Source organism: Pagrus major, chromosome 13, assembly GCF_040436345.1.
Source record: "Pagrus major chromosome 13, Pma_NU_1.0".
NCBI lineage: Eukaryota > Metazoa > Chordata > Actinopteri > Spariformes > Sparidae > Pagrus > Pagrus major.
In genome coordinates, this window is record NC_133227.1 from 21,206,487 (window position 1) to 21,231,205 (window position 24,719).

The 24,719-nt window shown below is 39.6% G+C and overlaps 1 protein-coding gene across 1 annotated transcript; it reads right to left on the bottom strand.

Annotated features, from left to right (window-relative positions):
- Positions 1-9,842, bottom strand: ccni2 (cyclin I family, member 2). The gene is made up of 7 exons (XM_073479013.1): positions 9,554-9,842; positions 8,388-8,544; positions 7,532-7,666; positions 6,915-6,989; positions 6,675-6,815; positions 2,417-2,704; positions 1-1,747 (listed from the first exon to the last, which is right to left on the bottom strand). Exons 2-7 carry the CDS (start codon positions 8,499-8,501, stop codon positions 1,430-1,432), a joined length of 1,071 nt encoding a protein of 356 aa, XP_073335114.1. The 5' UTR covers positions 8,502-8,544; positions 9,554-9,842; the 3' UTR covers positions 1-1,429.
- Positions 9,843-24,719: the final 14,877 nt, after the last annotated feature.

The window sequence follows — 24,719 nt, forward strand, 5'->3', positions numbered from 1 at the left end:
TTTCGACTTTTTAAGTCATAGCTTTATTTCTGTGGTTGATCATACAGTAAGATATAGCTGCCTCAGTAAACGGAGTCATACGAAAAAAAATTAAAACCTGTACATTGGTCACTGGTGTTGCATCAGGCTTGACTGGATGAATCGAAGCAGACTTTACAGGTGAGAAAACGGACAGTAACCAGTTCACATTTCAGCAGCCTAGAGTAAAATAAAGAATCAATACAATCTGTTCAGTTTAAATTGAAACATAACACTTTGTCGCGTCTTTATTGTGACGAAACTGACATCAATTATGTGACAATATTTTGGGTATGATCATTTGTGCTGTCATACAGTAAGTCATGATGATAAAAAATAAAAGTACTGAAACTTTAAATGAGAACATCGATGCTGGACCTCTAATCAGGTAATCTTATGATGTCAAAACGACCACTTGTCATTCTGCTCTAGTGTTGAACTAATGTCCCAAAGGTGCTCTTGTTTTGATATGTTACAACAGTTGCATAAAGTAAAAATCAACACAAGCAGAAGCATTAATGAAATAAAAACATTGCAGCATTTAGTCATGAAAGTAAAGCTTTCTTTTTGTAAAAACAGCTTCTGTAAAGAACTGGTAAATAAAACACTTAAAGCACAAAAATGTTTAGTACAATTAAGAGATTAAAATAATAATAAAAAAAGGTGAAAAAATATAATATTTGCATTTTAAAAAAGCTTGTCTTAATCTCAAAGTGCCATGTGGCTCTGGGTGGAACCTGAGCACCAAGATTCTTCACAAAAAAAAGAAAATCAGGATCAGCTCTCAAACATAAAAAAAAGCCTTTCTGGGCCTCAACCACACTCATAAAATAAAAAAAAAAAAACACACACACACAACTGCCTAATTCTCATCCTTTACCTCCAACTTGTTAAACAAAAATGACCTGCGGTGGATGTAAAGGACAGGTAGGTTAAAAAGTTGAAAACAAACAACATTAATAATAGATAACAGAACTAATTGGACCAATAACTCCACGCCGAGGAGGACATTCGAATCTCTGTTCAGTCAGGATTGACGATTCGCCACATATTCTCCTCAGCTGCCCAGCTGTCAACAGGAAGATCAAGCTATGGCATCAGAATAAGAGTTTAACTCAAACACTGATCCATTTAGATTCACATTTACGTGTGCACAGAGGAGACTAAAACAAAAAAATCTGACCTCAGGAACGCTATCGAGAACATTTTCTGCCTTTTCTTAAATCTTTTAAGTCGATACCTAAATGTTTTGGGTGGTGAGTAACATCTGGATTTAAGTCAGTTACTTTGGTGCCCCATGAAACTTGAAGGATTGAAGCCCTAAAATGTGCTGAATTACAGTATACATCCTCCCTGTGAAAAGGAAGCACTGTGCACTTGTAAGAGGTGGGTGGTGTGACTAAATCTCCAACTAGTTGACAGCGGGGTGCAGTGGCGGGCAGGGTGAGACGTTTTTCTGCAAACTGACAACATCGTTTCCCTCCAGCCCTGGAGTCATCTCCTCGTTATACAAGCACCTAAAACCGTCGTAGTACTCGTCACAGTCCCCCTGCTGGCCGCCGTCCCGCTCCCTCCTGGCCTGCCTGAGGTGCTGGCCCCAGGCTTGCTCCTCATCCTGGATCAGGGCGCTGTCGAAGATGTAGACTGCGTTGGTCGGCAGGGAGAACTCCAGGCTGTGGAGGTACTCGTCCACCATCTCTTTGCAGTGGATGAACTCGCTGCTATCGATCTGGGAAAGACATCAAATGGGTGAAATGCTGCAAGCTGGAACTAGACCGTACCAGACTTTACCTATCAGATGATTAAAGAATGATTTCTGAGATGATCAACACTGTGGTAACTTTTCAGTTTCAGCCCAATGGCATATGTTTTTAACGACGACACAGGACTGCATTTATTACATGTTTGCAAAATGTCCTTTCCTTCCCTTAATTTCATTATTCTTTGACAGTGTTGGACCTGTAGAAGCAGCTGCTTAAACCAAAGACTTGTGTTTGTATCTGGCAGTATAGGGCATCATTTGAACACCTGAATATGCCAATATGTGCCTTCATCCAAATCACCCTCCATTAAGAAAAATGCTTATTCTACACTGCAAATGGTGCAGAAGTTTGTGAAACGAAAGGGGAGGAAAATACTAAGAAAAAAAAAGTGTGGGACATCTAAAGATAACTAGAATTATCACATCATGGCTATATGCCTCCATGCACCAGTCATGATGTCCCTCTGTGAGCTTTGGCATTTAATAATGGCCAGAACATTTTTAGCAGAATATTATGTCAGTGCGTTTAAACTCTGACTTCATCATTTTAGACCTCAAACTATATGCAGATTCCAATAAAACCAACTATAATCATGGAGAAAAGGCCTTTCTAGCCAGCCTGTGCATTTCTCTTACTTGTGCTTTCTTCAGCAGATCTGTGAAGACGGAGAACCAGTCAGCCGTTAGCGCCTCCAGCTCCAAAGTGATGATGGCCAAGGCCAACGTGGAGCCCTTGAACTGCCAAAGCTGGTGGCAGGCCATACAGTGCTGCACCTGCCTGGTCCACAATGCCGCTTGGAAGCCCGGAGGCCTCTTCTGATGCCCCGGCCCGGCGGGGTCTGTTGCCGGGTCCCAGCTGACGCCAGAGCCGAGCCCGATGGACGGAATGAGGTGAGGGTGGCCGGAGACGAGCAGTGCGTGGAACTGGACCGGAGATGAGCAGAGAAACGAAAGGAGGAACGAGACCAAAACGTTAGCATAATGATGTCATTACTGTGTCATTGTCCATCCATCCTTTACCTCGACTACTTTATAACTTCATGTCAACATCAACTATACCAGTGCATTTAACATTTGATGCATTTCTGACAAAAAGGTCAACACGTCACCATCACTTTGACCATAAATTCATTCTCATCCACCAATGACACTTTCACTTTACAGTCTGTGATTCTCTACTTTTCTCAAGTGTTCATTGATGCATTAAAAGCTGCTGTTTAACATCCAAACCTGAAGCTCTGTGCAGGAGGACACTTTGAGCAACAGGTAGAGAATCCCACTATCAGGATTTACTAATGAAGACCCACCTGTTTGCCTGAGGAATCATAGTAATCTTGTTCGTATTGTATCGTACGTGCGGTGCTTTTCTGTGTTCCCATTTGTAGGCAGGAACTGTAAATCATAACCCAAGTGAGCGGCTCAATGTTGGAAAAAAATGGGTTGAACTTTAGTAAGAGGATTTCTTCACACACACTTGTCACACAGTTATTTAAAAAAAAAAAAACACCTGTTAACAGCTTGTTAGCTAGCTTTATTGAAACCTAGGGGCTCAAGCTAACTAGCTAGCTCTAGCTTTAACTGAAGAATGCTAACAAGTGATTTCCCTGTGAAGAAAATCAAAGACTAGATTTCAAAATCACGTTCTTGTAGTGTTTGTCGCAGTCTTTCATGTTTCGTTTAGCTCATTTGCTTTGGTTTGTCTCTTACTCTGTAGCAAAAATAAGCCATGGGTATTTAGAGAAGGTGGAGTTTCCTGGAAGGTAGTTTCAGCGATGTGGTGCCAAAGTCAAGAAGTAATCCCTGAAACATTTGCTCTTGACTTCTTAAAACTTTCTAAAAAGGCCCTTCTTCTTCCTCCTCAAGTTATCCATATTTGCTCCGTTTTGGAAACATAGGAAATTCAGGGTGATGTAGCAAACTAAGGAAAATTGTATGTTTAAATCCGAAAGATTTGAGCATCACGTCGCTGATTCTGCCTTTCAAGAGTTTTACTTGGATGTTGAAGCATATTGAGAGTTAATGACAAGGCATCTCTGTAAATCCTCGTATTTAACCATATCAAAGTGTCATGGTGGAGAGTCTGTGGCAAATTATTGATAGATCTTATTGATTACTGTTTTATAGACAATGGAGAATAAGACTTTATTTAGGAAAGGGAATTCTTCAGGGCAGGGGGAATGTGATTGTGAGAGTATAGTTAAAAAGTATTTATTTGAATAGTATAAAAAGAGAAAATGTCTTTATTTTATTATAGTTTTTATTAATACATTATGTCTCTTTATTTTAAAAGCTGGACTTTTGTAATACCTTAAGTAGTAGGACAATAATAGATTCACAACAATAACTCCACACCTGTGACACCAATAATCAGTCAGATCCACAAACTGTAATAGTCAGGGGAAAGTGCCATCTTTAGTTCTGCAGAAGACACTGAATCAGTCCAAATGTGCCAAGATGCTTTCTGGTGACAGTTTATGGTTTGTGGCTTTAAGAGATTCTATCAGTCCACCGCCAATTACAACATCAGAAACAAATCTATAGCTGTTTTTCCCATTTGATGAGGGAATGTAGGTCGCGCTTTGGATCGGGGATGAGATTATTGACCCACAGAATGCACGACAAGACCTCACAAATCAGCAGTGGGCATTTCTAGAGCAAGTTCATCAATATCTGTCAGATTTACGTAGAGAAGATGTGTGTATCAGGAATTATGGTATCCCTAAAAACTGACGATGTTGTCTGAATGGAAATCCTTTGAATATTGTGGATCAATACGGTGTGTAAACTATTTCTGTCAAGAAACTTATGGGCTGTATTCATAAAAGGCATCCAATTGCTGGCCTACGACTTGTTTTACCTCCTCATTGACGATGTAGTTTTCAGCTTGAGCTGCAACTAACGATTATTATTAACTTTTTCTCTGAAGCCCAGAGAGGCAAGGGAAGAAACACTCTGCCTCTCAGGGCTCCCGTAGAAGGATCCCAAGTATCCTTTATTGACTGACTACATGCACAAATTGTCATTCTGGCTGCTGTGCACAATTGATAATAATGATAATGATGATGATGATGATGATGATGATGATGATGATGATGATGATGATGATGATGATAATAATAATAATAATAATAATAATAAATAATAAGTTCTACATGGGCCTATTTAAAAAGCATTTATTCTCTTCACATAACAGTGATTAATAAATATATATATTTTTTCATTATTTTTGGGCAGCCTTGATCTATAAAATGTCAAAACATTGTGCAAAAATGCTCATCAGAGCCCAAAAATATCTTCAAATGCTTCTTTTGTCAAACCAAAAGTCTGAAACCCAACTCGACTCCTCGTTCACCATCATAAATGACAGAGAATAGCAGCAAATCCTTACATTTAAGAAGCTGGAACCAGCAAATGTTTTGACATTTTTGGCTTGAAAAATGATTAATCAGTTATCAAACTGAGCGACTAATCGATTAATTAATTTCTGCAGCTCTTTTGTTTTGCTTTAAAGCGAAGAAGATGCAGAAGCTGAAGTTCTGTTTTATGTGCAACATGTTTACATTTTAAATATTTAAGTTGATGTTTAATGCAATAAACTGATTTTACCTAAATAGCACCCAGCCCGTCCTGCTCAAGCTGTTGCCTTGGCAGTGAACGCACTGATCTTAAATTCATCCTGGATGAACTCTTGTTGAAAGCGTTATGAATACAGCCCTGGGCCCGACAGCATGAGGTGCATGTTGTTTGTGTTTGTTTACAGTTCAACCAGTGGTTAAAGCTCTGGGCAATTACGTGTGAGGGTTTAGTGATTAAACTACTGTAAACAAGTCCATGCTGTGAAATAATAGTGCCATAAACAGAGTTAACACAGCGTGGGATTTTTTTTAAACAAAGACAAACCTTTCTTTGACATGAATCAACAATTCACAGCATGATATAGATACAAAAACAAGGGTGTCTGGAGGGTTTGGGTATCCAGTGTGGGGCTGCGGGTAACAGTTAGTCAGAAGTGCCTTGGCCTGAGATGCAACACGCCTGTTATTTTGCTGGCAGCTTGCAAATGCAGTCTTACGTCTGGAGGAATTCAATACAGCTCCTTTCAGACATCTCGCTGAAATGCATCGCTGTTGCTTTTTGTCCACACACACGATCTGGGTAATCGGCCTGGGTTATAGTACTGTAAGCTGGGTTTGTCCAATATGGCCACTTTTCTTTGAAGCCGATAATGAAAATCTTTAAATAGAGTGGAAACTGACCTTTACTAAGCATTTAAACACGGATGTGGGCACTAAAGAAGTGACTTTTAGGGTTTGTAGTTATTTAAAGCAAGATGATTTATTTAATCTGTTAGATTAGATCTGAGGAAAGTGATCAGCAAACTGTTTTATAATAGCCAAGTAACACTTATTATTGAATGTTTACTTTAGATTTTATTCTGATGTGTTACAAAACCAAATGTAAATCCAACATATCCTCTAATCAGACCGTTTGATTTTATTAGAGTTATGATTTATTTTCCCTTTATGGCGACAGTCATTGTTAAAAAAGGGAAGGACACACTGAACGGAGTTTAAAAATGGGCACAATGAGTCAAATCAAATAAAAATGCACAATCTCTACTAGGACCAATTGTTTTCTGTCAGGGTCAGGGGTGTTTGAAGGGGTTCGTAAAAAACACCATCTTGAAGCCAACGTGATGCAAGCATGATGGTTTAATGTGTGCTTTTGTACTGCTGTGTTTTAAAAAAGGCAAGACCAGGACCTGAGCTCACAAAGCATTTCAAAGTGCAGCCAGCTCACCCTGAGATGCTCCGACCGCTCAGGTCCAGTTGAAGAAAAAAAAACAAAAAACAAATGTTTTGTTTGCCTGTCTTTCTGCTGAATTCTGACTTACTATGTGAATGAAGTCGACTGGTGTTGCAGTGTACAAGTCCCAGTGCAGCTTGTCTAGAATGATCCTCTCCATGCGAAGAATCTCCGCTGTTGAAAAGTTGCATCCGCTCTGCACAACCAGGTCTTTAACAGAGCCTATTACCTGTTTAAACACCAACAAAAGGGAAGCAAATAAACGTATTGTTTTGAAGATACAACGAAGTCCGTGTCTTTTATTTGTGTGCGTGTTTTTAGATCTTACCTCATCTTCCTCATTGATTTTGGCAGCCAGGACCAATGAGGTAAAAGCAATGATTTTCAGGTATTTTGGTTGGGCCTAAAACAAGGAAAATACTTAATTTAGTTCTTAAAAAGCAGAATATCTAGGAAAAACATGGCGAAACAGAAGCCTTTTCACTGCTTTAACAGATTCTGACAGACTAACAGTAAGTGAATTTGGGAAATGAGCACATTTAAGTTCTCAGCAATGATCAGTTTTAGAGGTTATGAGGGATATGAGTCCTTTAATAGGACAATTATGGCTCACAATCATCTCTTTCTCCCTGAAGCAAAGGACAAACTAACAGCTCAAGTATGAATGTCTGTTAGAGGTTTTGATTTGTGCAGCTGCTGCTCTAATTCAAACACAATTTAAATACACTTATACAGTCAAATTTTCAGTAAATGGACTAAAATAAAGAGATCATCATTCAAGGTTCTGTGTGCAGCCTATTTACAAATGAAATGCATTTGCTTTTATTGAATACAGACCCGGACCATTAGTTTAGGGGTGGAACCATTTGTGCAGGTTTTAAGTACAGTGTAATGGAGATTTGAAATTTTAGATACCGAAAACTGGTTGGAAACCGTTATCCTCACCTTGACCGTGGACAGCAGTCGGTTGAGGACACAGACTCCCAGTGCAAACGTCTCTGGACAGAACTGGAACAGCCGATTCATCTCTCCGAGCCAGAGGATCATTTCGTGGTGTTGGGATAAGGAGATGTCAGCGCCCTGAGAGGACAAAAGAATTGTTGAATGAAACATCAGATGTCAGCAAATATTTAAGTGTGTTTTGGGTTATACACGTTAAATATCCAGTGGTAAAACTGCTGATGTGGATTGCACAAAGATATTATGATCTTAAAGAACAGTGTGAAAGATGGGAAAGTTTGTTGATTCAAAAAAGGGATCAAAGTTGATCTATAACACTACGAGATATTAAACTGCAGCACAGAGCTGCCAATAACCTGAACTTTTCAGAAGTCTTGAGGCTTTGGTGCTACGTTTTGCCTTGTGTTTCCACTGTATGATTCAAACTGAAGCGTTACAGATATACCAATTAAAAACGTGCACATGTGATGGCTTTTAGAAATCAGTTTTATGTGACATCTCAGACACACCTACTGTTAATCCCTTTTACTCACTGGTTTTATGCTCCTACTTCCGATAAACTCAATTACGGATGATCAGAAAGATATTTTATTTTTAGTTTAACAAGAACTTATTTGATTTCCATAAACAAAAGGAGACCAGAGCCCACTTATTTATCACACCAGAGTAATTAGTAGTGTTACAAATCCTGTCATTTTCAGATGTAGGTATACTGTGTTCAAGATTTACCAACATTAAAAAAGGGGCAGTAAGTAGTTTTAGAGAGGAAATTCAAACTATTAATATATTAATGAGGTAAAACTACAAACTTTTCTTGCATACACGTGTGCACTTGTCTCACCTGGATGCATCCATTCTTGAAGACTGGCACCTTCCAGAGCCGATCCTCCCTCAGCAGGGCGGCCTCCAGCAGGATGGCCAGCCGGCGGCTCTCCACGGCTCCTGGGTTCTTCATCACCACCACAGCACAGGCCAGGCTGCACCCAGGGCACACACACCTGGAGGAGCAGGAGGAGGAGGACACAGATAGGACGTCACAATGGGAACAGATCGCCTTATAGTCAACAAAGCTTCCATTACAAAGCATTTGTTTAGCTCTGGGTCGATTATCTGGGTCGATATTCAGCATTCAAAATGTAAAATGTGCTACTTTGTGCTCTGATGCAACATCCTCTCACACAACGTCCCCGCCTACAACACTATCTGATTGGGATCACGTCACAGTGAGTCGCCTGTAAACAATCTGAATCTGCAAAGTAACTAAATGTATCAAATAAAATGTAGTTGAGAGGAAGTATAAAGTAACAGAAAATGGAAATATACAAGGAAAAGTACCTGGAAATTGTACTTAAGTGCAGCACTTGAGTAAATTATACTTTGGCTTAAGTTTTGACACAAAGACTTTCATTTTTACTGCAGATCTTGCACACACCCTTCATGTATTCACTCAGTAATAACCATCCAATCACTCAGCTGTGTACTGCTCATTCCACCTTCATTTTCTGATCAAACATTTCATGTTAACACAAAAAGGTGCAACACTAGGTTCCCTTTGTGGTTTCGAGGTAAGATAACAAAAGAAAAGTTGAGCATCTTTAAACACAAAACGTAAAAAAAAAACAAAAACAAAAAAACTTTGAACAAGTTTCGGTGTCTTTTGTCAGTTTTGGGCGCCGGGTGAGAGTTTGATGAGACCAGCTGAGAGAAGCTGAAGCCTGCAGCAGGAAACAGCTCGTCTGTGCTTCAGTCTGATAAACAACATCGCCATTTTTTTGCAGAGTTTGCACGCAGGCAGAGCAGGATTCAGAGACTTGCATGCAAAATGTTTAAATAATTAGTGTCTGACTTGGTTTTAATCTGCTGAGGCTGAAACCCCGCACACACACGCACGCACACACACACATACAGAGGAGCCAGGCGGGATAATTGGCTGCAGCTGCTGCAGCCTCCTGCAAACAGTCCAAAACATTCATCTTCCCCCTTTTCTTTTCTTTTTCTCTCTCTTACCTCTTCGTATTCAAAAGCGGGATATCCCTTCGACGGCAGGTGCATTTATACGGTTTTTCTCATTAGTCCATATCCCCCGAAAGCAGCAAACAAAACAAACAACAGTCTGGTGCTGTTAGAAAACACAACCACGGGATAGAAACGCGTTTTGGAGTGAATGTACCGAAAGCAGCCGCATTATACAGCGAGAGCGGGTGAAACTAAAGTCAAAACAGCGCGAATAAATCCAAAGAAGTGGGGCAGCGGCTGGAAAAAAAGCGCAAATAAAGAAGGCAGGAAGCAGAAAATCAAGGAGGATTGAGGGCAGGCTGTGTTTTGAAGGCGCCTGACTCCGCCCCGCCGTGACGTCACTCCGTCTATTAAACAGAAATGTGTTAGTGGGTCAGACATACGGGACCCCGCGCACAAAATGGTCGAGCTTCCACTGGAAATGGAAGATTTCTGCTGTGTGATCCACTCATATGTTTAGTTTACGTGCTGACGAGATCTTATGTGTGATTTTCACCCTGCTCAACAACGTCTGAGTTCATTTTCCACGAAGGAAAAAGAGACCGGTGGCCACTTGGAGTCATTATTAGTGTTACAAATCCCTGTTCAGAGTTAGTACATCTACATCTGACCTACATTAAAGGGCCACTATGTAGTTTTGGAGAGGAAATCTTAATATTTAATAATAAAAAACTCAGAAATATATATATTTTTTTTCCCCATATGTGAATAAACAAGCTGTTCTCAGAGGAAAATAAGGTTCGCAGAACACTGTTTGAAGCTAGAAAGGTGGCAGGGTCCGCCAAATATAAACAAAGTAAGTCTGAATATGTGAGGTTTTTTTCATTATGTACTTTAAGAAAAAAGTCAAAAAGTTGAATTACAGTTCGTGTGGCCACTTCTTCCAAGCTTGTGTAGTTTTTCCTTCGAAACAAATGCAGTTTTTTTTTGGCACAATCAAAGTCCTAATGCCGACAACTACACCTTAGTTTTATGAGCTGAAAGAGAAATAATTTCTTTGTTACTAAAGTACAGTTTCACCAGTTCATCTACACAAGGCATTTTGTTGAGGCAGTCACATGCGCTGTGTGATGTAGTCCCAAAAGGTCGACTTTGATCTTGAAATGTCAAGTTTATTCTCGACATTTCAACTTTTTACTTGAAGTGCAAAATGAAAAAAAAAAAAAAACTTTTTTCCCCTCACCCCCTTCTGTAGTTCAGTCATGAACACAAAGACAGATTGTTTATTTAGTTTGTCAATGAAGATTTTTCTCTTCTGATTAAAATTTCTTCCCCCAAAACTGCATAGTGCACCTTTAAAACACAACATTTAACACATTCAAATAAGCTGAAAATGCAACAACACCATCTGTACATAAACGTGTGCACTTGAGTGTGTACTGAGAGTCTGACGTCTCTTATAAATAAATCACTCCCAGAGGGAATTTGACTCAGGCTAATTCACTCATCATTTCAGAGATATCTGATCTAGAAGTAAATCGTCTCTGTGGTCTTATCTGACGCTTGTTTGACTTGTATTTGCATTGCAACAGCAGCTTTAAAAGGACAGTCACCTCGGGCCTCCCAGTTCATGTCATGCACTTTCTTGAAAAAAAAATCATGTTAAAACTTCTGTAATACCTTTTAAGTTTATTTCTGAGCTAAATTTCAGCATTTTAGTGTTTCCTTGTATGTGTCGTCTCCTCACCAATCGCTTATTTTTCACTGGATTGGGTTGAAATTTGTCCTGAACATTCAAGAGATCCTTAGGAAACTTGGCAACATTCAGTCATTTAAATAGTTGTTGCTGAATGGCTACAGTCATCAAATTAATAACAGGAAGTCGAATCTGTCATTTTCAAAAGAAGAAAGCAGAGTCGGCATGGAATGACCCAGATGTTAAGGCCTTTTTCCTCCTCGGCTACATGAATGATGGGGTGGTTTTGGCCACGACACATCTCACCATACCTCACTCCAAGTGCTGCCAAGACCCTGCAGCCAAATCTCACAGTCAGGTGACTTTCACCACGGCATTTTGTCAAGTCTCAGGGTGGAAAACACAGATGTAGCCTGATTAAAAACACGTGTCAGGTCCAGATCATTGATCGTTGTGCACTGTGGCCCACTGAGCTCTTATTTTTTGTGGGGTTTTTTGTACCTTCACTGTGATAGCGACAGTTTGGGATTAAGACAGAAAAGGGGGGATGACATGCAGCCATGAAAAAGTCTATAAAAGAAACTAACTGATGAAACATTTATATTTAGATTAGCATTAACATTAGCAGAGCTGGATCACTGAGAGCCCGGACGCAACACGCCAACATAAAGGAACTAACACCAACGAGGCCTCAAGTTACATGTTGCATGTCTTGGCCAAAAAGCTGCACTTTTTTTCTAAAACATGTTGAATTAAAGAGAAGTTTCAAAATGCAGAACGCAGTCTACATTTTCATATAAGGAAAACCAAGCAGGCGAATACAAAAAAGTATCCAAAATATGCAAATGTGCTTCGTAGACAGACTCCCTCCCTTCTGCTTGGTGCGTGGTATGAAATAATAAAGGTCGCGATGGAATATAATGAAAAGAAAAGATGAGAAATAAAAATAGAAAGTAATAATGGATTGTTTCTAAGGTAACAGACGAGGGGCAGTCGGATTTTATTGAACTGAGACTGCCTACTCTCCAGAGACATTTGAAAAGTGGGAAATATCACAAACTAAGAGACACACAGCAAACCTGGGGCCAGGTAGTAGCCTTATCCCAGACTATCCAGGTTCAGGATTAGTATTTGGTCTCTGGACACAATGCACAGATACTGTGCGGAGAGGTAGATGGAGGATGGACGTTTCAACAGGGGGCACACAGCTCAGTTTTGCCCCTGAGCGTCCACAACTACATAAAAAAAACATGGACCACTTGAGGATGTCATAAAAAAATACTTTCTGTTTGATTTCTTCTTCTTTCATTCTCTTTTTTCCCGCCTTAACTGAAAAGAAAAGTCGTGTCTGATGTGGATAATTTTAAAGTCCTTGGTGGCCCGCTGCACCCAGGTTTTATTGAATGTGGGTGTCCAGGTGTCACAACTTTGTAATTAAATTTGTGCCTTCTCAACTGATAATGAAACTAAAGTTGAAACTGGGTGGCCCGCTGCACCCAGGTTTTATTGAATGTGGGTGTCCAGGTGTCACAACTTTGTAATTAAATTTGTGCCTTCTCAACTGATAATGAAACTAAAGTTGAAACTTTCATCAGCCTCAGAACAACAAAACAAATGTCAGGGCTGAGATTGCAACACTGGAGACTGGTGCAATCCTTACTCAGTGTTGCTCAATGGCATGTTTTTTTGTTATACAGTAGCCTTTTTTCCCCTTTTCTCTACAAAATCTGTTTGGTTACAGGAATTCATGGACACAAAAACACACACTTGTGTGATTGTGTCCTTTTACTTTGAAATATTATGAGTAAATGCCAAAAAACATCCTGCTTTCTCTCTTGATAAATGTAATTAAAATACTTGTGAAGATCTCGTCTAGTGTATGAATGAGCTGCTCTGGGATTCTTTAAAATTGTAAATAAAGAAACATAAATCCTATTCACTGCTATGACAGTAAGAACTCGCACATAAATCTGCTTTCTGACTCGCCTTTCTCTGTATCCACTGAGAACCTGCGAGCATTCATCAACATGTCACTACTGGCAGAGGGGTTTGATTAATTGCAGCCAATGAGCAATTCATATGGTCCTCACACCAGGGACAGATGATTGCTTTATTGTTTTTTTTGTGACAGTTAATCTATGAGCTCCCATTTAGTCTGTAAGGCTCCTGAACGGAGGATTTCTTTGTTTTAGGGCTGGTCTCGTCTCTTTTAGTTAGCTTGTCCTTCAACTGGGGTGGGTGAGCACGCATCCTTGTTTAAATCACTTCTCTATCTCCGCCGCTGAAACGTCCTTGAATCTCTAGCTGCTGACCTCTGACCTCATGTGGAAAGGAGTGACTATACAAAAAAAAGTCAGGGGAGGTGAACAATTTTCTGTCATTACTGGAAGGTTTTTAAAGTTATTTGACTATAAACGTGAGTTTAAGGTGCTACACATACTGTTCTAGAGCACATAATGACCATTATACACAAGACAGGCTGTGAGTATTACAAAAGTGACAATGTGTTGGCCTCTGTGGTGACTCTTCCGCTTTCTCTTATGGTGTTTGCATCAACATCAGAGGATGTTATGACCTGTTATGAATGTAATTCAAGTGGAGGTTTTGTCAAGAGAACGCAACAGCGAGGCAAAGTCTCTTCCCCATAGGACCTTTTTTTGGGATGTTTGTCAATTTAAAAGAGTCAAGAAAGTCACAGTTTGTTGTAAAGCTAGTAAAATATCGTAACATTGTCTCGATCAATATATATCATTAAAACCAACATGTCCGTCTAGTATGTACTTTCACATTCTTATAATTGATTAGCAGTGATGAAATGCAACTAAGTACATTTACTCAAGTACTGTAGTCAAGCACAATTTTGAAGTACTTGTTCTTTACTTGAGTATTTCTTATTTTATACTTCCTGTACACTACATTTTGGAGGAAAATATTATACTCTTTATACCTTCGTTCTATAACTTTAGTTACTTGTTGCCTCACATTTTCATCAGAGTGAAAGTAGAACATTTTTAAATGTATTTTTTGTCAGCTCGATAAAAAAAACACTGATTCTTATAATCAGAAACATGCTAAATCAGTCGACCCATAATATACCGTATGTACATACGTGTAAATATATGTGTAATTTACTTTTAATTGTACTTTTGTTAAGTACATTTAATATCAGATATTTTTGGACTTCTCTTGTGTGTGACTTTCACTTTTTGAGTAATTTCTATAACAACGTTGATTAGTTTCATGACAAACTGTGACTTTTTGAGTTGACGGGTCCATATGTGAAATTCACAGCACGATTCAAAAGGATAAGAAAACTAGTTGTCTCTTGCCACCATACATATTTTTTTTCTGAAATAAGGTCCACTAGTGGTCCACCAGGAGGGACCGGACTTTGCCTGTTACCTGACACATGCAGATTTATTGATAGATATATCTGAACATGTAATTTTACATAGAGCACCCAGACAAAGGAGAATGGGTTTTAAATTCATTAATTGTATGCAGTGTGTCTGTAACCTATCATGGTGGTATTTTCACCTCTTAAGTAATTATTAATGTTGGATCTTTGCTCTAATTACCTGGCGTGGTCATTGTTATTGCTGAAATGTATGTTTTGTTTTTTATTATAGTTCATTTAGCTGTTAATCAGGTCACTTTTCGCTGCTTCTGTGCTGTCAGGTAACCTCAGAAATGGACTCAGACGCACTGGACCTTTTTCTGTCCACATACGCAGTCAACAAACTCTATCCAGTCCACCGACGTCAGCTGTGGGCACAAAGTGTTTGCTTTTTACCACTCTCAGTCACCTCACACAGCTGACTGACAAAAAACAAAGTTGACCAGTGTGTCTGAGCCGAGGTCACGACTGGAATGCAGATAAGGGAAGACGGTCGCGGCGAGCAGCATATCTGCGTGTTGACAGAGGGTAACGAGCAGTGGGAACACAGTGTGTGTACTGAATCAAGTCAGGTTGCGCTTGTCTCGCACATCTTGTTTGTTCTGTGGGAGTTTTGTATACAGAAAGTTATTCTCACATATTCCAGGACTTTATCTTCCTGTCTCACTACGAGTCTCTTCCTATTTGTCTGAACTATATCACGCTGGATGTTATGCTTGCTTCTGCTGATCGGACATTTTGCTTGTTTGCACAGTTTGTGTGCGTGTTTACATTCCATCAGTCTCCGGTCTCCAGTGGGAATATGACTGGACGGAAAAACTGTTGATATTCTCGGTTTTGAGTGTTTAGCTGCTCCCCGTTGGTACACAGTAGCAACATAAGCATCTCTATAACTCCGGTCAGGTTGTTTTAGGCGGGGTTTAGTCTAATTTGAGAGGAAGAGCCTGGTGATAACACTAGAAAAAGAGGCTAAAATAAGAACACTAATGGTTCTTAGAGGAAAAAACAAAAACAACAGCCATCATGTTGTCGTATTTGGTTTGGACAATTTTTCTTTGCACTACTTCTATTGCTTCTTTGCCCTACTCCACAGAACACTTAACTTGTATACAGTCTCTTAGTGTATACTTTTTATGGTGTTGAATGTTAGTGGTTTTTAATATACTGTATGTACAATTACTGTGACTGTACAGCACAACACTGCATCTTTATTCTTTACCTTTGTTCTTGTTGTCCTTGTTCCCAGATGTAAGTCTATTTCTGTGTAGTACACTTAGAGCAATGTAGACCTGAGGTAAATACCATATGTGTACATTTTTTCAAGTGGACAAACGTTTTTTTCAAGTAACAAACTTGTTAAATCCCTGAATATTAGCTGTCAGTCAAATTAAATGATAAAATGTATGTTTTATATGTTTTTCTCACCTCAGCAAGTCTCATAAAAAGACCAAAAACAACAATGCATTAGTCTGCATACACTGTAAACCTCGACAAAGTGACTTAAAAACAGTCTACTTTACTTGGTAAGTCTAAGTTCAGCGGTTTCATTGAATTTTTTAAAGTAGAGTCAACTTTTAAAGTTCACAGTGTAGTCTCTTGATATTTTAAAACTTCCCAAACCTGCTGTGGCACTCAGATATTAATTTCATTTCACATTGAGTTTTTTTTTTGTAAATGCTCAGTTACTCCCCCCCCCCCAAAAAAAACAGCACTTGTCACCGTCAGAAGTGTAAGTGGTTTATTTGTTGGGGAATATTTTCAAAAAGATCTGAAATCTGGTGCGTTAGTGACAATTTTTCTCACAGCAGGACGGTATATTGTGGGAATAAGATGTATCAGGCTTACACACAGACAATACTCCTTGATAGATAAATCATTGCTACTTTTGGTCTTTTCATTGTTGTTTGCTCACATGAGAAAAAAAGTCTAGATTACCTGACAGTGACCTATACACTTCACACATATCCACAAATAAATCATATCAGAATCAAAACTGATGGGGTGACCCACGTTTTATCATTCAAATTAACAATAATACAGTATAGTTAAATATCTAATATAATATGATTAATAACTTCATGTAATGGAAAATGCATGGCAAAATCATCCTTAGTAGACCTTGAGTTCAGCATTATATTTTATTTTAAGTTTGTTAATTAATCCTTTTTGGCATTTATCAAGTAAAAATTCAAATTCCTGCAAGACACAGCTTAAAAAATGCTTACATTTGCTTACTTTAGGGGTCTTTTCTTTGCTTCTTTTCAAAGAAATATGATCATTTCGGCCCCTGGTAACATGTGATGCATGTTTCTTTATCAAATTATCATATTTTTAACATTTAAATTATTGACTAATTAAATATACATTAGAAATAAAATTGGTTAAACATTTATCAGTTATGGAAATTTGCAGTTGAGGCCATAACTATGAAGGGGCTGTATGCAGTACGTATGGTAGCCTCACCTGAAAAACAGCACCTATGTTCCCAAGAGATAACATGCCGCATAAATATTTCCTTAAGCGCAGATTGTGTGAAATGGTAATGAGAAATCTAGCTTAAAAATATATGCAAAGTTTAAAAGATGAAATATTAAGCATGGTCTACCCATAAGGAATACATATAGCCTATAATCGTATACAGTGCTACGGTATATTCACACGGGAACCGAGCCGGACCGCTTGTACAAGAGATGAAAACACTCACAGAGCCTCGGGGGTAACACTGGCTTCAACTTCTTGGATCCTAAGTATGAAAGAGAACAGGAGACTCTACATGTTTAGCTTGATATCTCAGAGGTGGTTTGAGCGCAGTCTGCTCTGATCAGTTTAACAAGACTTTACAACGTGTCTGCAGACCCCCCGTGTATCCCCCTCTACCCCCGCACCCAAAGAATGCTCCTCGCCCGCACCGTAAATCAATGTCAACCCTGAAACAACTTTGTCCTGTCAGGAAAGCTTTGTGCACTTGGCTGAGCACATTATGTTCTGAGAGTCACATCTGATCTCTGACTTTGATCACTGCCTGTCGGGCCAAACTGAAATGGTTTTTCTTTTCTTTTCTTCTTTTGAGGCCCCTCTCGAGCATTGTCACCTCGGCATTGGATTATCTAAACTTACGTACATGCGTGTCTACAGTCAACAGAGGGCTGTTCATTTTTTCAGGAACTCGGTGTCTGGACATAATGTTCTGTTCTCATGGTACGGACCTCCACAGATAACTACAGGGAGGAAGAAAGTTTTATCACATTGTTCTTTGAGGATATAAAAATCAGACCAATTGTAATATTTTTGCCGTGCTAGCAGTGTGTCTCAAGGGATGGCGTTGTAAATCCACAACTTTTGTCCAGACTGACATATCTTAACAACTACTGGATGGATTCCCATGAAATTTGGTCTACTCATTCATCTTCCCCTTGGATGAAGCGTGATAACTTTGATTTATGACCAAATACCTGTTCCCATCAGCCTTAACTGTGCTGTATCCTCACACTCTAAACCGGGATGTTGAACTATACCTGCTGAACATCAGCATGTTGGGAAGTTACCATGTTTACTTTAGCATTTAGCGCAAAGCAGCACTGTGTCTATGAATACAGCCTTAAAGAGCAGCTTGAAGCTTTTACGATTTTACGTGTTTTCAGCTCTTCAAAGTCAGCCTTTGTTTCTTATACACATGACTCCAGCACATTGATTTCTCTCGCTACGAAGATCCTCGGGCTGACACATCACAAGACATTTTATTGCAGGCATAAGGACAGTACACGAGAGTCCTGTCTTCTGTAAACTGAGGACGATAAAATAATAGACCAGCCAAATTGCTGTGTTAAATGTTGAGTGAATTTACGTCAAGGGTAATTGGTCTTTAACTTGCTTTGTCAAAATGAGCATGTGATCACATAAAATCAATTAAGTTGCAAGTAACGATTATTTTGATACCTTAATCTACTGATTATTTTTCAATTAAGTCATTTTTATATTAATCAATTAGTCGTTTAGTTAATAAAAAGTCAGACAAAATGTCCATCACAATTTCCCTGAGCCCAAGATCAGCATTTTGCCTGATCAAGAGTCGAAATGGAAAGAGATAGAATTTACAGTGACTAAAAAAGAGAGAAAAGAAGGAAATACCTCACATTTGAGTAGCTCAGTTGCATTGTGGGTAATGTAGGCGCAAGGTTTTAACACTGTTAACACTCGTTATGGACAATTTAAAAACAAATGATCCAAAAATATATAAATAAAGCAGAGACATAGAGATATCACATATTCTTCTTCCTTTTCAAAACTTGGTGCCTACATTACCCACAATGCAACTGAGTGACATCACTGGAGGCATTTTATCAGATTGCATGCAGTTTCCCCTGAAGCCACAAGACACTTTGTTTTATACTACTTTTTTCCACATATACAGAAGTACTCCTCAAGACCTGCCAACACACGTTAATGTGTAAAACTGGTGGAGTTACCCTTTAACACTGAACTATAGTTAATTATGCTGCTGAATTTGACCCTGTTTTAACTTAGATATCACATCTTTTGACATAATAAATCACCAAATGAGTGCTTACTGAGCAGTTTTTACAACTGACAGATAAATAATACGAGTGTCGAGTGAAATCTTGCCGAATCTTTTAAGGATTAAGCATGCGCCCATGATGTTTTTAACAATGTAACTGCATAAAGGCTTTCAGTTTGTGTCTATGTAATAATTCAAACATTCACCCTCTCTGCCCAGCTGCTGTACAAATACAATAAAACCATTTAAGCAGATTAGCAGATTGGTTCATGGCCAACAGACCTGACTGTGTATTCTACATTATCCATCGACCCCTCATAGTGTAGATACAGAGAGAGTGACTGGAAGTTGGCCATCAAAATGCTCCCGGACTCATTAGCGATAGTTAGTTAGATAGTCTCCCTTCCTGCCAGCTGACATGATCATTAAAATGAGAAAAAACTTGTTGGGTCTCCCACCCACCACTGGAGGGAGACAGAGGACGGATCATGGATGCTGAGACAGGTGCTGCTGACCCTCCAACAGCTTCCTTTAACCCAAGTCATGTCTTGTTCATTTTTTTCTCATCATCCCTGTGATAGGAAGATGAAACGCTGAACCTCACACCCATTTGCTGCTCAGTTTTATAAAAATAATTCCCTTCTTTCTTTGTTCCTCCTCTGAAGCACCCTGCTGTGGTTGGCTCTCAGATGTCAGATTTCACCCCTGCCTGCCTGCCTTGAAAAGCTTTTTTTCGTGGAGAATTTCCAGAGGGGGAGACTTCACATCAAAGGTGGGAGCAGGGAGAGCTTGACCATCGCCGCAAAGTCGGTCTGAATAATACAAAAAAACACGCCGCTACTTCCTGTCTTCATGTCATTATTAGAGGCTGAAGGTGGAAAACATTGAGATAATAACATTGAGGCCGGCTCAATCAATTTCATGGTCTGTTTAATGGAAAAGTGGCAGGTTGTCCTATTACTTTGTACAGTCAGTGTGTCTGATGTGGCATAATGGATGGAGATAAAACACTGGAAGGTTACATCACCGATCCACATGTCTTATTAAATCCTGAGCAACAGGGACTTGAAACAAATTTAAATCACAGCATAAAATAGGCGAGGGATTCCTGCTCTTTTTTTGGGGTGATTGTTAATTCGATCGCTGCTCACAAGAAAAGTACATCAAAGAGCAGAAAAAGTAGGAGAGCAGCAACTGAGGCGGCACAGTCACATCTGCAAATGTTCTGTGATGTTAATACATTTTCACATTTCATTGGGAGATATGGGGGTTCATGTATTTACCCGTGTCCACTTGTTTATTTGTTGGTTGGTTTGTCTCCAGAAATGCATAAAAACTACGGAACAGACAGGATGTGTCTCGCCCCAGAATAGATCCCAGAACCAGAACTTCTGGTGTGAATCTGGATTAAGGGATGGATCCAGGAATGTTTTCAGGCATGGATCTTGATGACAAAAATCAGGCGTATCTCGGTGGCTGAGTACAATCTGATGCAGATCCGGATCTAGTAGATTACAGGCTTGATTGAATTAAAGGGGACTCTTGGGCCTTGGCGGAGTTATGCACTCTACTGAATGCCATAATTTCTGCAAAATACAAAAAAAGTCATACAAATGTCTTGAGTTGGTGGCTGAAAAGCTCAACATTTGTACTCTCTGATGCTAAATCAGAGTGTTTTAGTTAGCTAAAACAGTTAGCAATCCCCTCCCTCCACTCTACGTCACTACATTTGCACGACTCCTTTCTTTTTCTTCGAGACAGCTCTCTTTGCCTCTGTCCTTTCTTTAGTATAAGCCATCACCACAACACAACATGAGGATCCTGCTTTCTGCGTGTTTCCCAGGCGAAATGGACCACCTCTTTATGGACTTCTCTGTCCTGATTGGATAAAGTGAGCAGGGATACCAAAAAAAGTAGACATGAGTTACTAACCAAACACTAGTAAGTGATTACTAGCACCTTTTAAAAAACAATTTTCCAGTACAAATACATTCTTTCTATGAATTCCTCTCAGAATGCCATTTCACAATGTATAATATGCAAATACGTATATAGTATCAGTACAGACATTCAAGATAATACAAATATACATTGCAATATAAATTATTACTGCAAATATGCATTGTCAAATCATTACATTCAACTAAAATAATTGGGCTGCAGCTCCATGTAAGCCTGGCCTCTGTGCATGACCTTGCATATATTTTCCAGTCTTCACTCTTATTCCCTCTAATGAGCGCTCACCTTCTCCTCTTCACAGAGCTGAGCACGTGTCACATGTCCTTTTCTGGAGGGGAAAAAGCTCAATAGAAGACACATTATGAAATATTCAGAGACAGGAGAGCAGTTTTGCTTGACATTCGTCCTGGTCCTGGTCATATTTGGGCAACAGGCAGGAGAAGCACCAACCTTGATGCTGTGGTTGTCCTTGTTTTCATCAGTAGGGGGCAGTGTGGTTACACAGCGTGGCGCTGTGCCGCTCTCACTATCCTCTGCACAAAAGCTCTCTTGAGTACAAAGAGGGGAAAATATTATATAATAAAATCATCTTGGAAGCAGAGCAGCAGCAGTCGCCGAGGAATTTCTGGAAACTTAATATCTTTCAGTGTCTGAGTTTCTATCTATGATTCTTGCGTCGCCTTTCGTCTTTCAAGCTCATATAAAACTATCTCGATCCCGAAAAAAACCTTTTTATTTTAGCGCGAACATTGAGTTTATTTTGTGCTGGCTGTCTCTCTCTTGGTGTTTGTGTCTGTAATTGGAGTGCGCACCTTTAGATGCTCACCTTTGTGATTGTAACCTTGTCCAAGTGCTCCCCAGGTGCACGTCTGCCTCGCTGCTGTGTAAGAGCAAAGGGTCGATCGTTTATTCAATAAAAGCTGTTTATTTTGGTTCAGTTTTCTGTCTAATCCCACAAAATCCTCCATCATATCCACTCGTACTTATAATTCCAGTGTTCAACCAACAAATATTTGGTCCCAGCTCCCTCACTCGAGGCCATTTGTAAGATACCGCCTAACTTTGAAATTAAATTCTAATCACCAGTCTCCTGCAAGTGCCTAAAATGGAATAAGCAAATTTCCATTTAAATCACTTCTCTGTTGTAAAGCACCTTGGGTGAAGAATTAAATTTAGGCCTAATCAGTATTGAGTGTGGGTTTACTTCGGGCATTAAACAAATTAAGATTTATGGCATCAGATTGCTTGGCTGAAACCACCCACTGTATAATAATCATTATTGCACAGCTAATTGTCCACCATTGTACATATCATTATGTGAGTTATACCTGCGAGGGCATTCTTTACTGTTATCCTGAGTTCGCCGAAGATTAGGGAGGAAATTCTGCTCATTATGGGAATTATTAGCAGTTTCATAATCCACACCGAACAATGAAATCGTCTGCTCGAAATGACCTCTTAATGTATGAAATCTGCATTGATGAGCCCCCAAAATAATTTGCTGTATAATGTACTTCCCCTGCACGAGAGCAGCAGTTCCTCCATGTTGAAATATCAAAGCACCTTCCGATCTAATTTCATCAAGGTGAAGGAGGAGCTGCAGCTGCTGATTTTTCACGCCGCACTGCAACCCTCTCCAACTGTTCCTCCTCTGCTGCCTTTGCCTCGTCGTCTTATATAAGTATTCGACTGCACTCATTCACGGCCATGAAAACGTGAGAGACCACCTCTGGATTCAGACTTTTGGGGCTGTTTCTGAATCTTATGACATTTTCCTGGGACGCCAATGTCGGTCTGTTGGTTGGTCCACCACTTTTGGTCTTGACTGAACTGCCTCAACAGCCATCGGATGTATTGCCATGACGTTTGGTACAGATATCCGTATGTCTCAGATGATTAACACTTATGACTTTGGCGATCCTGGCAATATGGACGGATGGCCAGCAGGGGGAGACTCCACTGGTTGCAAAAAGAAATCCAATTATATGTGAGCTTATGAGAAAATGAGCATACTTCTCACTTGATTTATGACCTCGGAAAACAGTTTTCTAAAGAGTTTATGGTCTCCATTGCTAATTTCAAGTCTTCTCCAATACAGCACAATGTTCATTTGGTCCAAATATGGTCACTTCTGGCATAACAAAACCAAGATGGTGACGGTCGTAATGTCAAACAGGAAGGTTTGAAAATGATAGTCTACATCTAGGTGGGTTTCCAATCAGATTTGGTACAAACATACTGCACCAACATTAGTGATCCCTTAATCTCATTAGCGCCATCATCAGGTCAATTTTCCTATATGATTGTCGAAAACCAAATGCCTGCACAACTGACGACCATCCAATCTGTCTCAGCTGTACTTTGAGTTTACTGCTAATTAGCAAATGTTAGCATGTTAACAGGCTAAAGTGAAAATGGTGAAAATGATACACATTAAAGCTGCTCTACAACAGCATGTTAGCATTGCCACAGTGAGTGTGCTGATTTTAGCATCAAACTCCAAGCACCACTGTGTGTAAGTATAGCCTCACAGGGCCGAGAGCACGCCAACCTTGAGCCTTCAAAAATAGGGAGGATTTGGAAACTAAAGTCTCAGGATTCTCCCTCCTAAATATTTGACTCTCAGAGACTTTGTATTCTGCATTCTGGTGACTTTTTAATACTGCAACGGCATTTATATGTTAAATACTTCATTTTAGTTTTACTCAGGAAGAATGCTAAAAACTAATCAAAGTACCAAACTAATATTCATCCATTTTAGCTCTTTCATTCAGCAGCTAAGAGTGTCTGGATGCCACTGCCTTATGTTTGTCAGCCTCTCAAGGGATTTCTAATGTAAGAAAAATTGACACTGCAGATTTTTACTAAATCCTCCTTTCCTTTAAAACTTTAAATTCTCTTTTCCAGGAGTGTGTCTTTATTTCAACATTTCTCCGTCCGTCTCTCACTCACTGAGGAGGACGAGTTGCAGCAGTACAGCCGACTAAACGCTGTACAAAGCCAGAAACAGGTTGTGATGACTAAAAGGAAAAAGGTGTGAAAAAACAGGAGATTTGTGACTCCAGGGGGAAACTGGAGGAGGGCAATGAAACACGGGAGTGTCCCAGGAAAATCTGGAGGGTTGCCAAGTACGTCCCCAATCCACACTAGACACTAATCCTGAGCAGGTTCTGAGTCCTGCATGTCATGTTTTCACACTCAGAAAATCTTTATATCTGAATTTATCGTTGACGGACAGTATTTTCCCACTGCGCATCGCATAAAGGAAAAACAGGAGCTTCTCACAGCTGGAAAACATTTAAATAAACTGTGGAGGATAATGAAACAGTTCCAGGAGCGTCTCAGAAGGCGAAAAAATAACGATTGAATATTTGGAAAGACATTTTGCTTTCTCTTTGTTAGCTTTAATAAGCTGCAGCGTTCTGTTTTGTTTCCTTTGCACAAAGCACACATCGCATTTCTTGTTACTCGCAAACAGTTTAGGTTGTTGATTTCTTTCATATTACTTGCAAAACCAGCATACCGTACAGATTAGAATATGTACAATATAGGCTAATTAGACTGCACTGTAGTATGCAATTGGGAGATACAGCTTTAGTTTCCCGTTTTTTAGATTACAAACTGCTCGTGTTTCTTATTTCAGTGTGTG

Excerpts from the sequence above, each read along its gene's own strand:
- ccni2 (XM_073479013.1), bottom strand. The coding sequence starts at position 8,501 with ATGAAGAACCCAGGAGCCGTGGAGAGCCGCCGGCTGGCCATCCTGCTG. Across the intron at positions 7,667-8,387 it reads TCAAGAATGGATGCATCCAG|GGCGCTGACATCTCCTTATC; the intron begins GTGAGACAAGTG and ends TTGTCCTCTCAG. Across the intron at positions 1,748-2,416 it reads ATCTGCTGAAGAAAGCACAA|ATCGATAGCAGCGAGTTCAT; the intron begins GTAAGAGAAATG and ends TGTCTTTCCCAG.